Raw genomic sequence first — 13,612 nt, 5'->3', positions numbered from 1 at the left:
AGAAAGTGTAATTTATGAGTTAACATAAAGAATCCGCTGGCTCCTTAACGCTTGATGTGTGACCTTGAGAATGACGAACACCATCCAATTTCCATTATTATTGATATTATTCCTTTTTTGTATTTTTAAAATTTCGAATCCATAGCTTTATTATATTCTTTCCCTTTTCCCTGAAAAAATTTCTCACATTTCCTGGAAAATGCTAACATCACCGACTCAAATCAACCCAAGCTCCTTCTACATTTCAAAGTTTATTTTAACCTTAGCTTATCGTGACTATAGTGCCATCTCTTTATTTCTCTGACGCGTTCATTTCAAACTTTGGTGTCGCTGACCGAATACGGTCTTCCTCTCTTCGGCTACCTCTTCTCTCTCGCCCCTTTCACGGCACTTCTGTTTAACTTAAAGGTGTTTGTGACGAGAGAGAGAGAGAGACAGAGAGACAGAGAAGGGCTCGACAAAATCTTTTTGCGGAACCCTAACAACGTTCAATCGCACTAGAAATCTTTGGCTGGAACTCTTGCTTGCCATTCTTGAGGTTTCGGTGCTGGTTGCTCGAATCAGAAATGAAGAGAGGCAGACTAGTTAAGTTAGATACTTTTGTGTCATTGACAAGGCAAAGATCCGTTCAGATTCTGATCGGAGTTGGGCTTTTGTATATACTGTTGGTCACCGTGGAAATCCCCTTTGTATTCAAAACTGGGTTTAGTTCTGTTTCTCAGGAGTTCTTGACTCGCCCTTCTAGACTAGAGAGCGAGGAGGACTTGGAAGAAAGGGAGGCCCCTTCACGTCCGCTGGAAAGAGTTTCTGTAAACGCGTACCAACCGATTCCGAGCCAACTCGCCGAGCACAAGATTCTTTCAGGGTTGATCCTGGATAACAGCACATTCGATTTGCTTGATAAGGATGGGTCTCTGGAGCTTTACAAGTCAGCTAAGAATGCCTGGAAAGTGGGGAGGAAGATTTGGGATGAGCTAGAATCCGGGAAATCGCGAGTCGCCGCCAAGAAATCCGAGAATCGATCGGATTCGTGCCCGCGATCGATTTCGTTGTCCGAGTCGGACTTTTTGGCCCATGGGCGACTTATGGTTCTTCCTTGTGGACTGACATTGGGGTCCCACGTGACTGTTGTGGCAAAGCCGCTGGCGGCGCACGCAGAGTTGGACCCGAAGATAACTTTGGTGAAGGATGATGATGAACCGGTGATGGTTTCGCAGTTCATGATGGAGCTGCAGGGTTTGAAAACAGTGGACGGCGAGGAACCCCCCAGGGTTTTGCATTTTAATCCCAGATTGAAAGGAGACTGGAGTGGGAAGCCTGTGATTGAGCTCAATACCTGTTACCGAATGCAGTGGGGTTCAGCGCTTCGGTGTGATGGTTGGAAATCGAAGGCTGATGAAGAGACCGGTAAGTGTGAACAGTGAAGCTATCGTATAATAGTGATAGATCATAAAAGCTGTGGTCTTTTTTTGTTGAATGATAACTTTGGTGGTTGACTTTTTGTCGCTTTGGCTTCCGTAGTCAGAGACTGGCAGCATATTTACGGTGCAACTAGAGTTTTTAACTGCGATCACTCTTTCCTTTGGGTGATTTGCGTTCAAGATAGATATTCATATTACTTTGTCTTCGTATATTATATGAGAGTTAGAGTTGCACAATCATATCCATGATTCGGCATAAACCGTAGGCGGAAGTAGGGGTACGAGTGGCGCGGGGAAATTGGATCCTCCCATGGGCACGGTTATGAAAATCAGATTCTATGCTTTATAGTTTGTCTTCAGTTTCTTTTTAAAGGAAGAAAAACATATGTAGGGAAAAGAACCGAATGAAATTGGAACCCAGAGTTGCGAGGATGAATGCATGGGTCTGCTCGTTTCAGTATGGAGCATGATGTTATGCTGTGGTTGATATGGTGGCAAGCAGGACCCTTGAATACCCTGGCTTTGAGCATGTGACAAATTTAACTTGTGCCTCAAATCTTCGTGGCGGCATAAATATAGGCTTATATTCTCTACATTTTATTTGTTTAATCTGCCATAGTTTCTTCGCTCCCTCTGTTGGGTTTTTTTCCCCGTGAACTGTCTGGTTATTCCATTACTATTGAATCAATTTGAGTTATTCCTTTTATGGACTGTAGTTGATGGGCTGGTGAAGTGTGAGAAGTGGATTCGAGATGATGACAATCATGCAGAGGAGACCAAGGCTAGATGGTGGTTGAATAGACTGATAGGCCGGACCAAGAAAGTTTCAGTTGACTGGCCATTCCCATTTTCCCAGAGCAAGCTGTTTGTTCTCACTCTTAGTGCTGGATTGGAGGGTTATCATATTAATGTTGATGGGAGGCACGTGGCATCTTTTCCTTATCGCACCGTGAGTATTATACTTGAGCTGATCTACATGTATATGAATTTGTGTAGTTTTTTTAATATTACTGTTTAATTTTGTTAGGGTTTTACCCTTGAGGATGCCACTGGGCTTTCTTTGAGTGGCGATATTGATGTCCACTCTGTATTTGCTGCCTCTTTGCCTTCAAACCATCCAAGTTTTGCCCCACAGAAGCATCTTGACTGGTCAAGCAGATGGCGTGCCCCTCCTCTTCCTAATTTTGATGTTGAAATGTTCATCGGCATCCTCTCTGCTGGAAATCACTTTGCTGAGCGGATGGCTGTAAGAAAGTCATGGATGCAGCATAGGCTTATTAAATCTTCAAAAGTAGTGGCTCGTTTCTTTGTAGCACCGGTAATGGTGGCAAGTTGACAACCTTTTCATTGGTCCGATACATTTTAGTTCCTTGTGTCAAATCTGGGTTCTTAACATTCTGACCAACTTTCTTTCAGCATCCCAGAAAAGAAGTTAATGCAGAGTTAAAGAAGGAAGCAGAATATTTTGGTGACATTGTTGTAGTGCCCTACATGGACAACTATGACCTTGTTGTTCTGAAAACAGTGGCCATTTGTGAATATGGGGTGAGTTGTTGATTGATTGAACGATTAAGTTTGTAATCACACGAATTCTTCAGCGCTTATAGATTGTGCTTCATTGTCTATAGGCTCGCACAATTTCTGCCAAGTATATCATGAAGGGCGATGATGACACTTTTGTCAGAGTGGATGCTGTATTGAATTTAGCAAGGAACTTTCCGGTTGACAAGAGCTTCTATATTGGGAACATAAACTACTACCACAAGCCCTTGCGCTACGGTAAATGGGCCGTGACATACGAGGTATTTAGAATACGTTCCACAACAATGTTCTTTCTAGAGTTGTGGAATGAAGCTTTCTGGGAACGATTTCACGAACTTGTTTGCTGTGATATGCCATTAAGTAGCTTTATTATTATTATTTTTAATTACACCTAACTATTTCCGCTTTGAACTTCTTGACTATTAGCTTCTCATTTCTAACTATATTTTTGGTGGACTCAAAGTGATGTGTTCTTGCATTATTTTTCCAGGAGTGGCCCGAAGAGGATTACCCACCCTATGCTAATGGGCCTGGTTATATTTTATCGTCCGATATTGCACGCTATGTTGTGTCTGAATTTGAAAGGCATAAATTAAGGGTTAGTGAACTATGCCCTGTGTTTGCTGATACAATGGCGGTTGAAGTATTTGTTTTTTTTGGCTTAACGATTCCGTGGTGACTTGACTTCACAATGCAGTTGTTCAAAATGGAAGATGTAAGCATGGGAATGTGGGTCGAGCAATTCAACAAGACGAAACCAGTAGAGTATCTGCACAGCTTGAAGTTCTGCCAGTTCGGATGCATAGAAGAGTATTACACGGCTCATTACCAATCACCGAGGCAGATGATGTGCATGTGGGATAAATTGCAAAGAGAGACAACCCCCCAGTGCTGCAACATGAGATGACGATGGAGGGATATATGATTAGAGGCCATCTTTGGATTCAGAAAAAGAAGCAGCAAGTTTTGCAGTTATAGCCATCGAATATTGTATATACTGTGGAGCTTGGATAGAGAAACGTTTCGCCCCTGTATAAATATAGCCCCCTCGTTGAATTCATTTTTTTTTTATTGCCCCATGCCATGTATGATTCTTTCTTTCCTTCCTTTCCTTGGTTTTTCTGAGGGGTTCATTTCTCTGGGAATAGCATTCAAAATGGAATGGAAGCCCAAGTCGAATTGCTTCTCTAACTTGGCCCCAAAAAAAAAGTCACTCTCTTTCCGAACCCAAGTCAAAGGTACTTAATACTTTTTTCCATTCAATATATAATTTACAAGTTTCTTTTTAGAAGAAATTTATTTTTTTAACATTTTATATAAAAACATGTGTTATTAATTTTTTAAATTTTATTCTTTAGTAAGGTTTTATGAGTGGAGTAAAATGTTAAATTCAAGGAAAAATATTTAATAAAATGTATTTAATAAAAATAAATTGGTACGTTTGTCCCAAAAAAAAAATTGATGACTTTTTTTTTTAATCTTTTTCATGCAACATTAATATTTGATAAATGATTTTGATACGTAAGTGCAACTCGGGGACAAATCCAACTCAGCTAACCCGCGTAGCTAACGTTCTCGCCTCTGACCAATTCTCTTCGCAAGAGTTCTTCACACTGATCGCTCCTCGCTCGCGACTATTTTCGTCAGCAACACGGCGTCATGTTTGTTTCTTGTATTTAATTTAATGCAATGTTATTGGTGGTTTATTTTCATCCACAAACGCGTCAGATCTCAACTAAATTGTTTCGTTACATTTGTTTGATAATTAATATGGATTGCGCCTCTTTGTAATCCTCAATGAATTTCAAAGAACTTCGTTTGCTTTGGAAATTTCTTTTATATTTTTTACATTAAATATTGAAGAATTTATTTTGAAATTTGCACATGTCAAAGCAGTAGGCAAAGCCAACATTTAAACCCTTCTGGCCAAAAAGAGAAAAAGGCTCACATATCCATGACTTGTACCAACTATCAATCTTTTTTTTTTTATCATCACTAAATCTCTATCAGTTTTTTTTAATATACATAATTGATATATAAAAAGTATATATTATTTATTTTTAACCATTGGGCTTTTACTTACTATCCACATCTTACTTCATTCTTATCATGTAATCTAGTCTTATCTAGGCTGAATTGTTATTATTTTTACTTTCAATAATTTTTGGATTTTAAAAATCAAACCTTAAAAAAAAAAAAGTTTATCCTGAGCAAACTCAATCAAAGGTAGAATTAGGCCAGGAAGGAGAAATTATTGAGGCTGCCAAGTGCCAACTCTGTAACATGAAAATGATTTGTTTTGGGAATAAAGCCATAGGAACAAGTTTCTTCAACTTTCGCTCACTTAGAAGCAAAAGTCATTGGAGGGTTTATCAAATTTAGCTCCGGCGTGGCTGCCACTTCTATCCAGTACCTGAACGAGCTATGACAAAAATAGCACATCACATTCACATGGGGGCAAAGATTTGTTATTGATCAACATTTGAACATGTCTTTGTATATATCATGAGAATCTCAGATTCTGACTCTGCTCTCATGTCATGTGATTCTTGTCAATATCTTCCTTGTTTCTCACCCACCAAAGAATATTACCTGATTCCTTCTTCTTCTTCATCCCAACACTTTCTTCAAATCGCTATATTTCTAGAATATAATTGTCATTAGGTCCTGGCTAATCTCAATTAGGCAGTAATTTCATGACTTCACAACTTTTTGCGTCGTTATAATTGCCTTCCTTTGGTAAGGATTGTCCACATGCTATGCTTCTGTGGCCTATATTAAACACAATTTTATATCGCTAAGCGGAAGATTATAATAAACACTTCAATGAGATTGAGGGAACGTGAAACAATTTAAAAAATAAAAAGGCAGCCGTACCCATTGGATGTGGATCAACATGAGCGACGATGGGTAAGTTGCAATTTAAAAAACAAAAATTATTTGATTCCAATACTTATCTACTTTAAATAGTATATATTTCGCTTTAGCAACTTGAATTTGACTTTTTAGACAATATTTTAAAGTTAAATTTTCAAATACACCAAATTAAAGTACAATATTCTTTTTAAAATTGTTTTCAATACATCCTGGTCCAGAATAAAGCCTTGATATATTATTAACAACAATAATATAAAAAACACTGTTGTGGGTTTTCTAAAATTTATTTCAAAATCAATATAAAAAAATCATGTTCGTGCAAAGATTTCCTAACCTTTTAATTGTAGATTTTTATAAAGAATAAAAATATGTATATCATGATTGTCAAACTCTCAAGTTAATTATATGAATTTAATAATTTTATGTTTCTAATTTATAAAATTATGTTAATTCACTTATAAACTCGAACTAGATATAAATTCAATTAAATTTACGAGTTTATCATTTTTACATTTATAACTTACAAAATCATGTTAAATAATTTATAAAATTAGATTAAATACAAGCTTAGTTAAATTTATTAAGCTCATTATTATTTTTTAGTTGAGTGAATTAAATATATACTATAAAAAATTCAGTTCATATAATTATAAAACCTAATTCAAAGGAAAAAAAAACTTGAAATGCAAAAACTAATATTGATAAAAAACAAAAGTATCAAAAATAAAGGCCTGTTTTTTTACTATTCTTAAAAACTATTTTTTAAAAACAAAAAAACTTGTTTGGTTAATGATTTTTTAATTTTTGTTTTGAAAACATTTTTTAATTTTTTTGTTTTTGAATACAAGAAAACCAAAACAATTTTTAATTGTTTATGTCCTTTTTTTTTTAGTTTTACAGAGAAAAAGCAGAAACCAAGATATGAGAATTCTTGTTAATGGCAAACATTATAGTCCCTCCATCTTAAATTATAAAATACTTTTAAAAAAATTTGGTATCTCAAAATATAAGATACTTTAATAAAAATAAAGTTTCATTAATGATTTTTTTTTCGTATTATCCTTCCCATATATTCTCTCTCTTCAATATTATTTTATTAATGGAGTATTAAATGAAGGACATTTTAAAAGTTTATATTTTTATTTTGAAAAAGTAAGGTTGCAAAGTATATTTAATGAGCTTTATTAGCATGCGATATTTATTTAAAAATATTTTATAATTTGATATGAAGGGAGTAATTTTGTATCGATAAAAATAATCACCCATCTCATAAATTTATAAAAATGTTTTTGGATTAATATTACCAAACAAGTTTTTTTTTATTTGTTCTCAAAAACAGTTTTTAAAATTGTTTTATGAAACAATTTTGAAAACAAAAAATGAAAACAACAAAAAACAAGCACAAAGTTCCCCTATTTTAAAATTTCTATACCTTGTATATGATAATTGATTAATGTAGATAGATTTAATTTTAATATTTTTAATTTTTAATATATTTAATTAAAGTATAATTATATTTTAATAGCCATTTATTAATAGAGGTAATTTTTATGAGTTTAAAATATAAGTTTGCGATATAGGTTTATTTCTATCACAAGTTTATTTAAATTCATGAGTTTGACAACGTTGATGTATAGCATTTACTTTTTTAATCAAGTTTATGAATATTTTACAATAAAACTTTAAATATTCAAGCGTTTTTATACATAATTAAATGGTCTTACACGGAACAAGAGTTGTTAAAACTTCACAACTTCCAAAATTTAGAGTTGTTATAAACTTCTTTTGGTGAATATACAAAGCATGTTCTATTGACAACTAAATATAATTTCTTCCAAGAATTGAAGGCATATGATATATCTCTTTTTAACTAAGTTACAATAAATAAGAATTGAATTTCAAATCTTAACCATTTATTAAGTGACAAGAGTCCTTGCTATATATACTAATTTAAATCCGTGGGTTAGAGTTGGAAAATGAACAAACCTAATCAATATGGGTTCAGGCACAAAAAGTTCTTTTACTTAAAATTTGATATTTTTAAAAACTTAGTCCTTATTTATTGGTCTTGGAGTTGAGTTTGTAAGCTCTTTTTTTTTTTCAATTTATTCTTATATGATAATATCACATATTTATTTTTTAAGGTATAAATTATAATGTTTAAAAAATTATAAGATAATACTTGGACTCTATTCTAGTTCATTTGGTCCATTGACATTGTAACATCCTGATTTTTATATAATAAAGAAATTGTGGAATATAGGTTTTGAGGAAAAAAAATGATAATAATAGGAATTTATATTATTTGAGGTTATTTAGAAATGATATTATGGTTAGGTATTTAATTATAAATTTAAAAATTTAAATTTAAAATCACATAAGCAATATTTAGTTAAGATATAATACATAAATAATTTTTTTATTGTGTGTTAAAAAAAAGAGAAGGTAGAAGGAACAAAAAAAAAGGGGGGGGTGGAAGGTTGTTGTTTCTAAGTCCCACATTGGTTAGATGAAGGAAGAGAAGAGGTGCCTTCATGTATAAAAAGGAGGGGGTGTGTGCATTAGGAAGCATGAGAGGCTAAGATGTAATTTAGAGGAAATTGCAACTTTTGGCCCAAAGGTTTGAATAATTAAATTCGAACCTATAGTTTTTTTTAATATAATTTTGGGACCACAATCCCATTTTTATATTATTTTTCTCTCTTCCTCTCACGTTGCTCGGCGTTTTTCTCGCAAGGGGGGATTATTTTCTTTTTCTTCAGGTATGTTCTAACTTTCCTGTTTAGATTAACATTTAAAAATTTATTTAATTACAAAATTAATTTTATAGTTATTTTCTAAATAATATTAGCTTTCTAGTGATATGATTATTTTGTAGGATAGGGTAAATATTTTGATTAAGATTTTTCTATAGGATAGTTAATCTGATGATATGATGGATTAAAAATATAGGTTAAAACTCTTAGGGATATAATAAATATTATAGAATATTTTCTTGAGGTTGAAACTCATGTTTAAGAATTTTTGAGTTAAAAATTTAGATCTATATGGTTGAATTTATGTGCAATCTGAGATGTAGGGATAAACCTATGATTATTAAATATTTATTTAAGTATGAATAGGTATTTTTGAGGTTATAGAAAGGTGATTTGAGGCTTCAGGATAATTTTAAAATTTTTAATTTATTTTTGGATGAATTTTTAGAATATAGAAGGATGAAATTGTGATACTAGAAGTGATTTGAGGATAAAATAGTTTATTAGGGTATGAGAATTTTAGAAAAGGATTGGAAAGTTAAATGAGGCATAAATCTTAAACTAGTGTTAATATGGATTATAGATCTAAGACTTTCTAACTCTTTAAATTAGAGTTATTTATTTTAATGTAAAATTAATATATAATATTGTGAAATAATTATGTAGATTATATTGACAAAGATAGTGGTGAAAAAGGAGTTGTGAAGGGAAACTTGTTATTCAAGACACAAGGTAACCATTATTAATATGTTGTGATGAGTGTGTTTGTGAATGGTTATGTGTTGACTTGTTGTTTGGAAAAATTATGAATTATTGAAAATAAATACTGTTATATACTTGTTTGAAATTATTGCCAAGTGGGTCAAAAATTTATTTTTGTTTATCATGATGAGATATTATTGTTCGGATATATTCCTGTTTGGATATTTGAATGATGCATGACTTGTCAGGGTATTTAATATATGATGTTAATGGAAATTTCTGTTCGGTTAATTATTACCACGTGGTAAGCCCTCATTGGACCCAATGAGTGGCGTGTCGCTTGGTCCAACTCACCTTTGGCCGGGTGATTTGGCGTCCGAGCATGGTGAAAGGAGGATATAAGGTGCAGTCATGCAATTAAATACCTGTTCGATTTGTTTGAAAATATTGTTCGGCTAAATGTTTTGTGTGCCCACTTAGCAATCGCATGATTAGTTACATCCGCATGCATCATTACATATTAATTTTTGGTTACTGGGACTTTTAAGTCTCATTCTCCGTGGTTAATATTTTTACAGGAGCGAGTCCGGCCGAGAAAGCACCAGAGGTGTAATTATGGTGTATGAGACACCATTTTTTACGTTGCCTCTTATTTTGGATTATACAATATATCTTGTGCCAACTTAGGACATATCTTCTTTGTGAAGCATGTAAACTTTAATCCTTTTTATTAAAAGTATTTATTTGACCAAGAGGATTATGTTTGTCCCTCTTGATTCATAACCTGATTTAAATATCATGCCATGAGGATCCTGTCTGTCCCTCATGGTTCTAATTGCTTTTTTGAGATATTTTAAGACCTGTGGTATATTGTCTTGGATGTACCATGATAGAAATTTTTCTACCATGATAAGGGTATGATAAGGGTTCAATGAAAAAAAAAGAAAGTAAAAAAAAATTTGTTGAATTAATAATTTGCAAAAAAATCGATTTGTAAATTTGAGGGTGTTACAGACATAAATTTTTGATGTAGGACTAAGTTTAAGAGAGAAGCGAGAGGAGAGAAAGAAAGCAATATAAATAAAAGAGAAGAGAAACTAAACAAATTTTAAGGAAAATTAGAAAATAAAATTTTAAACTTTAAATTTAGGAGAATTTCAACAACAAGAATAATTTTGGGAAACCGGTATAAAGATCTTAAAAGTATCAATTAATTTAAGTTAAGTTTTAAGTGTTAAATTTTAAAAATCTATAATTCAATCTCTCAATTTTGCCATCCGTTGTGATTAATTTACAACTTATATTTTAAATTTTAGCAAGAGAAATAATTTTTTTTTATTTAACTATGTTACAATTTAAAAAATAAGTTATAAATTCATCACAGTACAGTTATAAACTTATGAGATTGAGTCGTAAATTTTTGAAGTTTGACACCTGAAACTTAATTTAAATTATTTAATTTTTTTGAGACTTCTTTATCATCCTCCCAATGATTGTAGCTCTGGTGATGAAAACCTGGGAAACTTAAACCTAACTTAATTGTTTGGCACAAAAACTAACTTAAGTTTTAAGTGAAAAAATTATGAAAATAAGAATATAACTTAATACTCCATGTGCTCTAAACTCAACTTCACCATTGAAATCAATCAAGAAAAATTTTAAGATTTGTTTAATTTATCTTCAAGTTAAATAAATTACATACCTTGCCTATATTAAATACATCATAATTTTTTTTTTGTAAACTTTCCTATATCAACATTGAAGAGTAGTAAAATGGAAAAATTATAATAAATAATCAAAGAATTCCTAATAAAAAGAATCATATATAAGAATAAAATCAGTGCTAGATTTTCTTAATCTAAAGATAAATTTCAAATATCCATAATTTTATATTTTGTATTAGCATCAATGTTGATCCTGACTTTTTTCTAAATTCTTTGAAAAAAAATCAAGCATACATAACTACAAGTCCAGCTAAATGGAAATCACTAGTGGCGTTACGCTATAGCTTCATCAATAATTCTTGTATGCGTTATCATGGTGCAACTTTCGAGTTGTGGACAATGACAAGTCCTACATCAAACAAGCAACGAGAGGCAAGCAAATCGCAAATGTCCATCGATTTACAAATTAAAAAAGAAAAAGTAAGAATGAGAAGGACCCCATTATACGCCGAGGATCGCCATTATCACCATCCCAGACAGCCAAAGTACAAACTTCGCCAGATAGCTTCACGGCGCATTGCGTAAATCCTTCTCCCTTCGCAGGGTCGCTTTTGTCTTTTTGGTGTCTCTCTCTTTCAAATTCAGACCTTTCGCTCTCTCCTGTCCTTCCCTCCCCAATAATAAATTACACATAGCGGACACTGAGTCGGTCCATATTCTAAAACTTTTTCCGTATGTTGGACCATCGTCAACATTCATTCACATTAGTGTTAGTTGAACCTAATATTCTATCTCATATTTGTCCTTTTCATTTCATCAAACCCTCATGCTATTTGCTAGTGTCACTTGACTCATCTTGCTTATAAAAATTGGTCCTTTCTCAACTCTCATCCTTACCCACCATACCACTCTCTTCAATTATTTTCTCGTCTCTGTTTTGATAGTCCAAAACCCAACGCAACAGATCAACAATGGTGCCCCTTAAGACGACAGAGATGTGGGCGACAATGGGGTCGACCATAGCTAGCTTCATGTTCGTGTGGGCAATCGTACGGCAGTACTGTCCGTACGAGGTTCGCCGCTTCTTCGAGAAGTACACGCACAGGCTCATGGGCTACTTCTACCCTTACATTCGAATCTCCTTCCATGAATTCGTTGGAGATCGGCTCAAACGTAGCGAAGCCTACGCAGCCGTAGAGGCGTATCTCAGTGCCAACACATCAAAAAGCGCAAAAAGGCTCAAAGCAGAAATGGGTAGAGACAGCAGCAACCTCGTACTCACCATGGACGAGTACGAGAGGGTGGCGGACGAATTTCAGGGCGTCAAAGTTTGGTGGGTTTCGAGTAAGATTATGTCTCCGACAAGGTCCATGCCTTTTTATCAAGAACAGGAGAAGAGGTTGTACAAGCTGACTTTTCATTATAAATACAGAGACACCATCACTGGCTCGTATCTGGAGCATGTGATGAGAGAAGGGAAGGAAATACGCCTGAGGAACAGGCAGAGGAAGCTGTACACGAACAGTCCTGGCTATAAATGGCCAAGTTATAAGCAGACAATGTGGAGTCACATTGTATTCGAGCACCCTGCTACGTTTGACACAATGGCTATGGAGCCGGAGAAGAAGAAGGAGATCATTGAGGATTTGTTGACATTCAGTAAAAGCAGAGATTTTTATGCAAGAATTGGTAAAGCGTGGAAAAGGGGTTATCTGTTGTATGGTCCTCCTGGTACTGGGAAATCTACGATGATTGCAGCAATGGCTAATTTGTTGGCATATGATGTGTATGATCTTGAGCTTACCGCGGTCAAGGATAACACAGAGCTGAGGAAGCTTTTGATCGAGACAACCTGTAAGTCTATAATTGTGATCGAGGACATAGATTGCTCTCTTGATCTTACAGGGCAGAGGAAGAAGAAATCAGAGATATCCTCAGAGGATGATGGGGATAAGGTGAATGCAGACATGGGAAGGAAAGAAGCAAAGGAAGAAGGCGGCGGCAGCAGCAGCAAAGTGACGCTTTCAGGACTTCTGAATTTCATAGATGGAATTTGGTCTGCATGTGGAGGGGAGAGACTGATTGTGTTTACAACTAATTATGTGGAGAAGCTTGATCCTGCACTAATCAGGAGGGGTCGAATGGACAAGCATATAGAGCTATCGTACTGCAGTTTTGATGGGTTCAAAGTGCTTGCCAAGAACTACTTGAAGATTGAAACACATCCTACGTTTGATACAATAGAGAAGCTACTAGGGCAGATGAAGATCACCCCAGCTGATGTTGCTGAGAACCTGATGCCGAAGTCTCCCATGGACGATGCAGAAAGATGTCTTTCAAGCTTGATTGGAGCGCTTGAGGAGGTCAAGAAAGCTTCAGCTACCGCAAAGGTGGAGGAACAGAAACAACGTGTTCCAATTATAAAGGAAAATGGTGAGTTTACAGGTGACACAGAGACTGCCAAAGCAATGAATCATTACCAGCTATAGTCCATCAATTACCTTGTTGTATAAAAAGATTCTTGCCCAGGGCATGGTGTGAGGCAGATTTGTCATTATATTACTAGACGGGTATTATTGTATCTTTTTTCCATGTTGAAAACAAACTAGGTTCGAAATGTCAAATGCTCACTTGCACTATGAAGTTCAAG

General features: G+C 34.4%; 2 protein-coding genes and 1 long non-coding RNA gene across 3 annotated transcripts; all 3 read left to right on the top strand.

Moving 5' to 3' along the window:
- The first annotated feature begins 283 nt into the window (after positions 1 to 283).
- On the top strand, positions 284 to 4,023 carry LOC129320243 (hydroxyproline O-galactosyltransferase GALT6-like). The gene is made up of 7 exons (XM_054965584.1): positions 284 to 1,407; positions 2,138 to 2,370; positions 2,449 to 2,739; positions 2,838 to 2,966; positions 3,050 to 3,223; positions 3,454 to 3,561; positions 3,661 to 4,023. Exons 1-7 carry the CDS (start codon positions 567 to 569, stop codon positions 3,868 to 3,870), a joined length of 1,986 nt encoding a protein of 661 aa, XP_054821559.1. The 5' UTR covers positions 284 to 566; the 3' UTR covers positions 3,871 to 4,023.
- A 4,410-nt stretch (positions 4,024 to 8,433) lies between these two features.
- Positions 8,434 to 10,194, top strand: LOC129320254 (uncharacterized). The gene is made up of 3 exons (XR_008595704.1): positions 8,434 to 8,602; positions 9,263 to 9,328; positions 9,877 to 10,194. It is a non-coding gene; the product is annotated as an uncharacterized LOC129320254 (long non-coding RNA).
- Positions 10,195 to 11,782: 1,588 nt separating this feature from the next.
- Positions 11,783 to 13,554, top strand: LOC129320244 (AAA-ATPase At3g28580-like). Its single transcript, XM_054965585.1, has one exon. It carries the CDS (start codon positions 11,934 to 11,936, stop codon positions 13,449 to 13,451), a length of 1,518 nt encoding a protein of 505 aa, XP_054821560.1. The 5' UTR covers positions 11,783 to 11,933; the 3' UTR covers positions 13,452 to 13,554.
- The last annotated feature ends 58 nt before the right edge of the window (positions 13,555 to 13,612 follow it).

The sequence above is a fragment of the Prosopis cineraria genome, unplaced genomic scaffold (genome assembly GCF_029017545.1).
Source record: "Prosopis cineraria cultivar Desert tree isolate PC_DT_omini unplaced genomic scaffold, ASM2901754v1 PC9, whole genome shotgun sequence".
In the NCBI taxonomy this organism is placed as follows: Eukaryota; Viridiplantae; Streptophyta; class Magnoliopsida; order Fabales; family Fabaceae; genus Prosopis; species Prosopis cineraria.
Note: the sequence above shows the minus strand (reverse complement) of the source record. Positions and strands in the feature narration are given on the sequence as shown.

Bases quoted from the DNA above. Each gene is read 5' to 3' on its own strand.
- LOC129320243 (XM_054965584.1), top strand. From the start codon at position 567: ATGAAGAGAGGCAGACTAGTTAAGTTAGATACTTTTGTGTCATTGACA. The intron at 2,371-2,448 runs GTGAGTATTATA...TAATTTTGTTAG, and splicing joins CATCTTTTCCTTATCGCACC to GGTTTTACCCTTGAGGATGC. The intron at 3,224-3,453 runs GTATTTAGAATA...TTATTTTTCCAG, and splicing joins AATGGGCCGTGACATACGAG to GAGTGGCCCGAAGAGGATTA.
- LOC129320244 (XM_054965585.1), top strand. From the start codon at position 11,934: ATGGTGCCCCTTAAGACGACAGAGATGTGGGCGACAATGGGGTCGACC.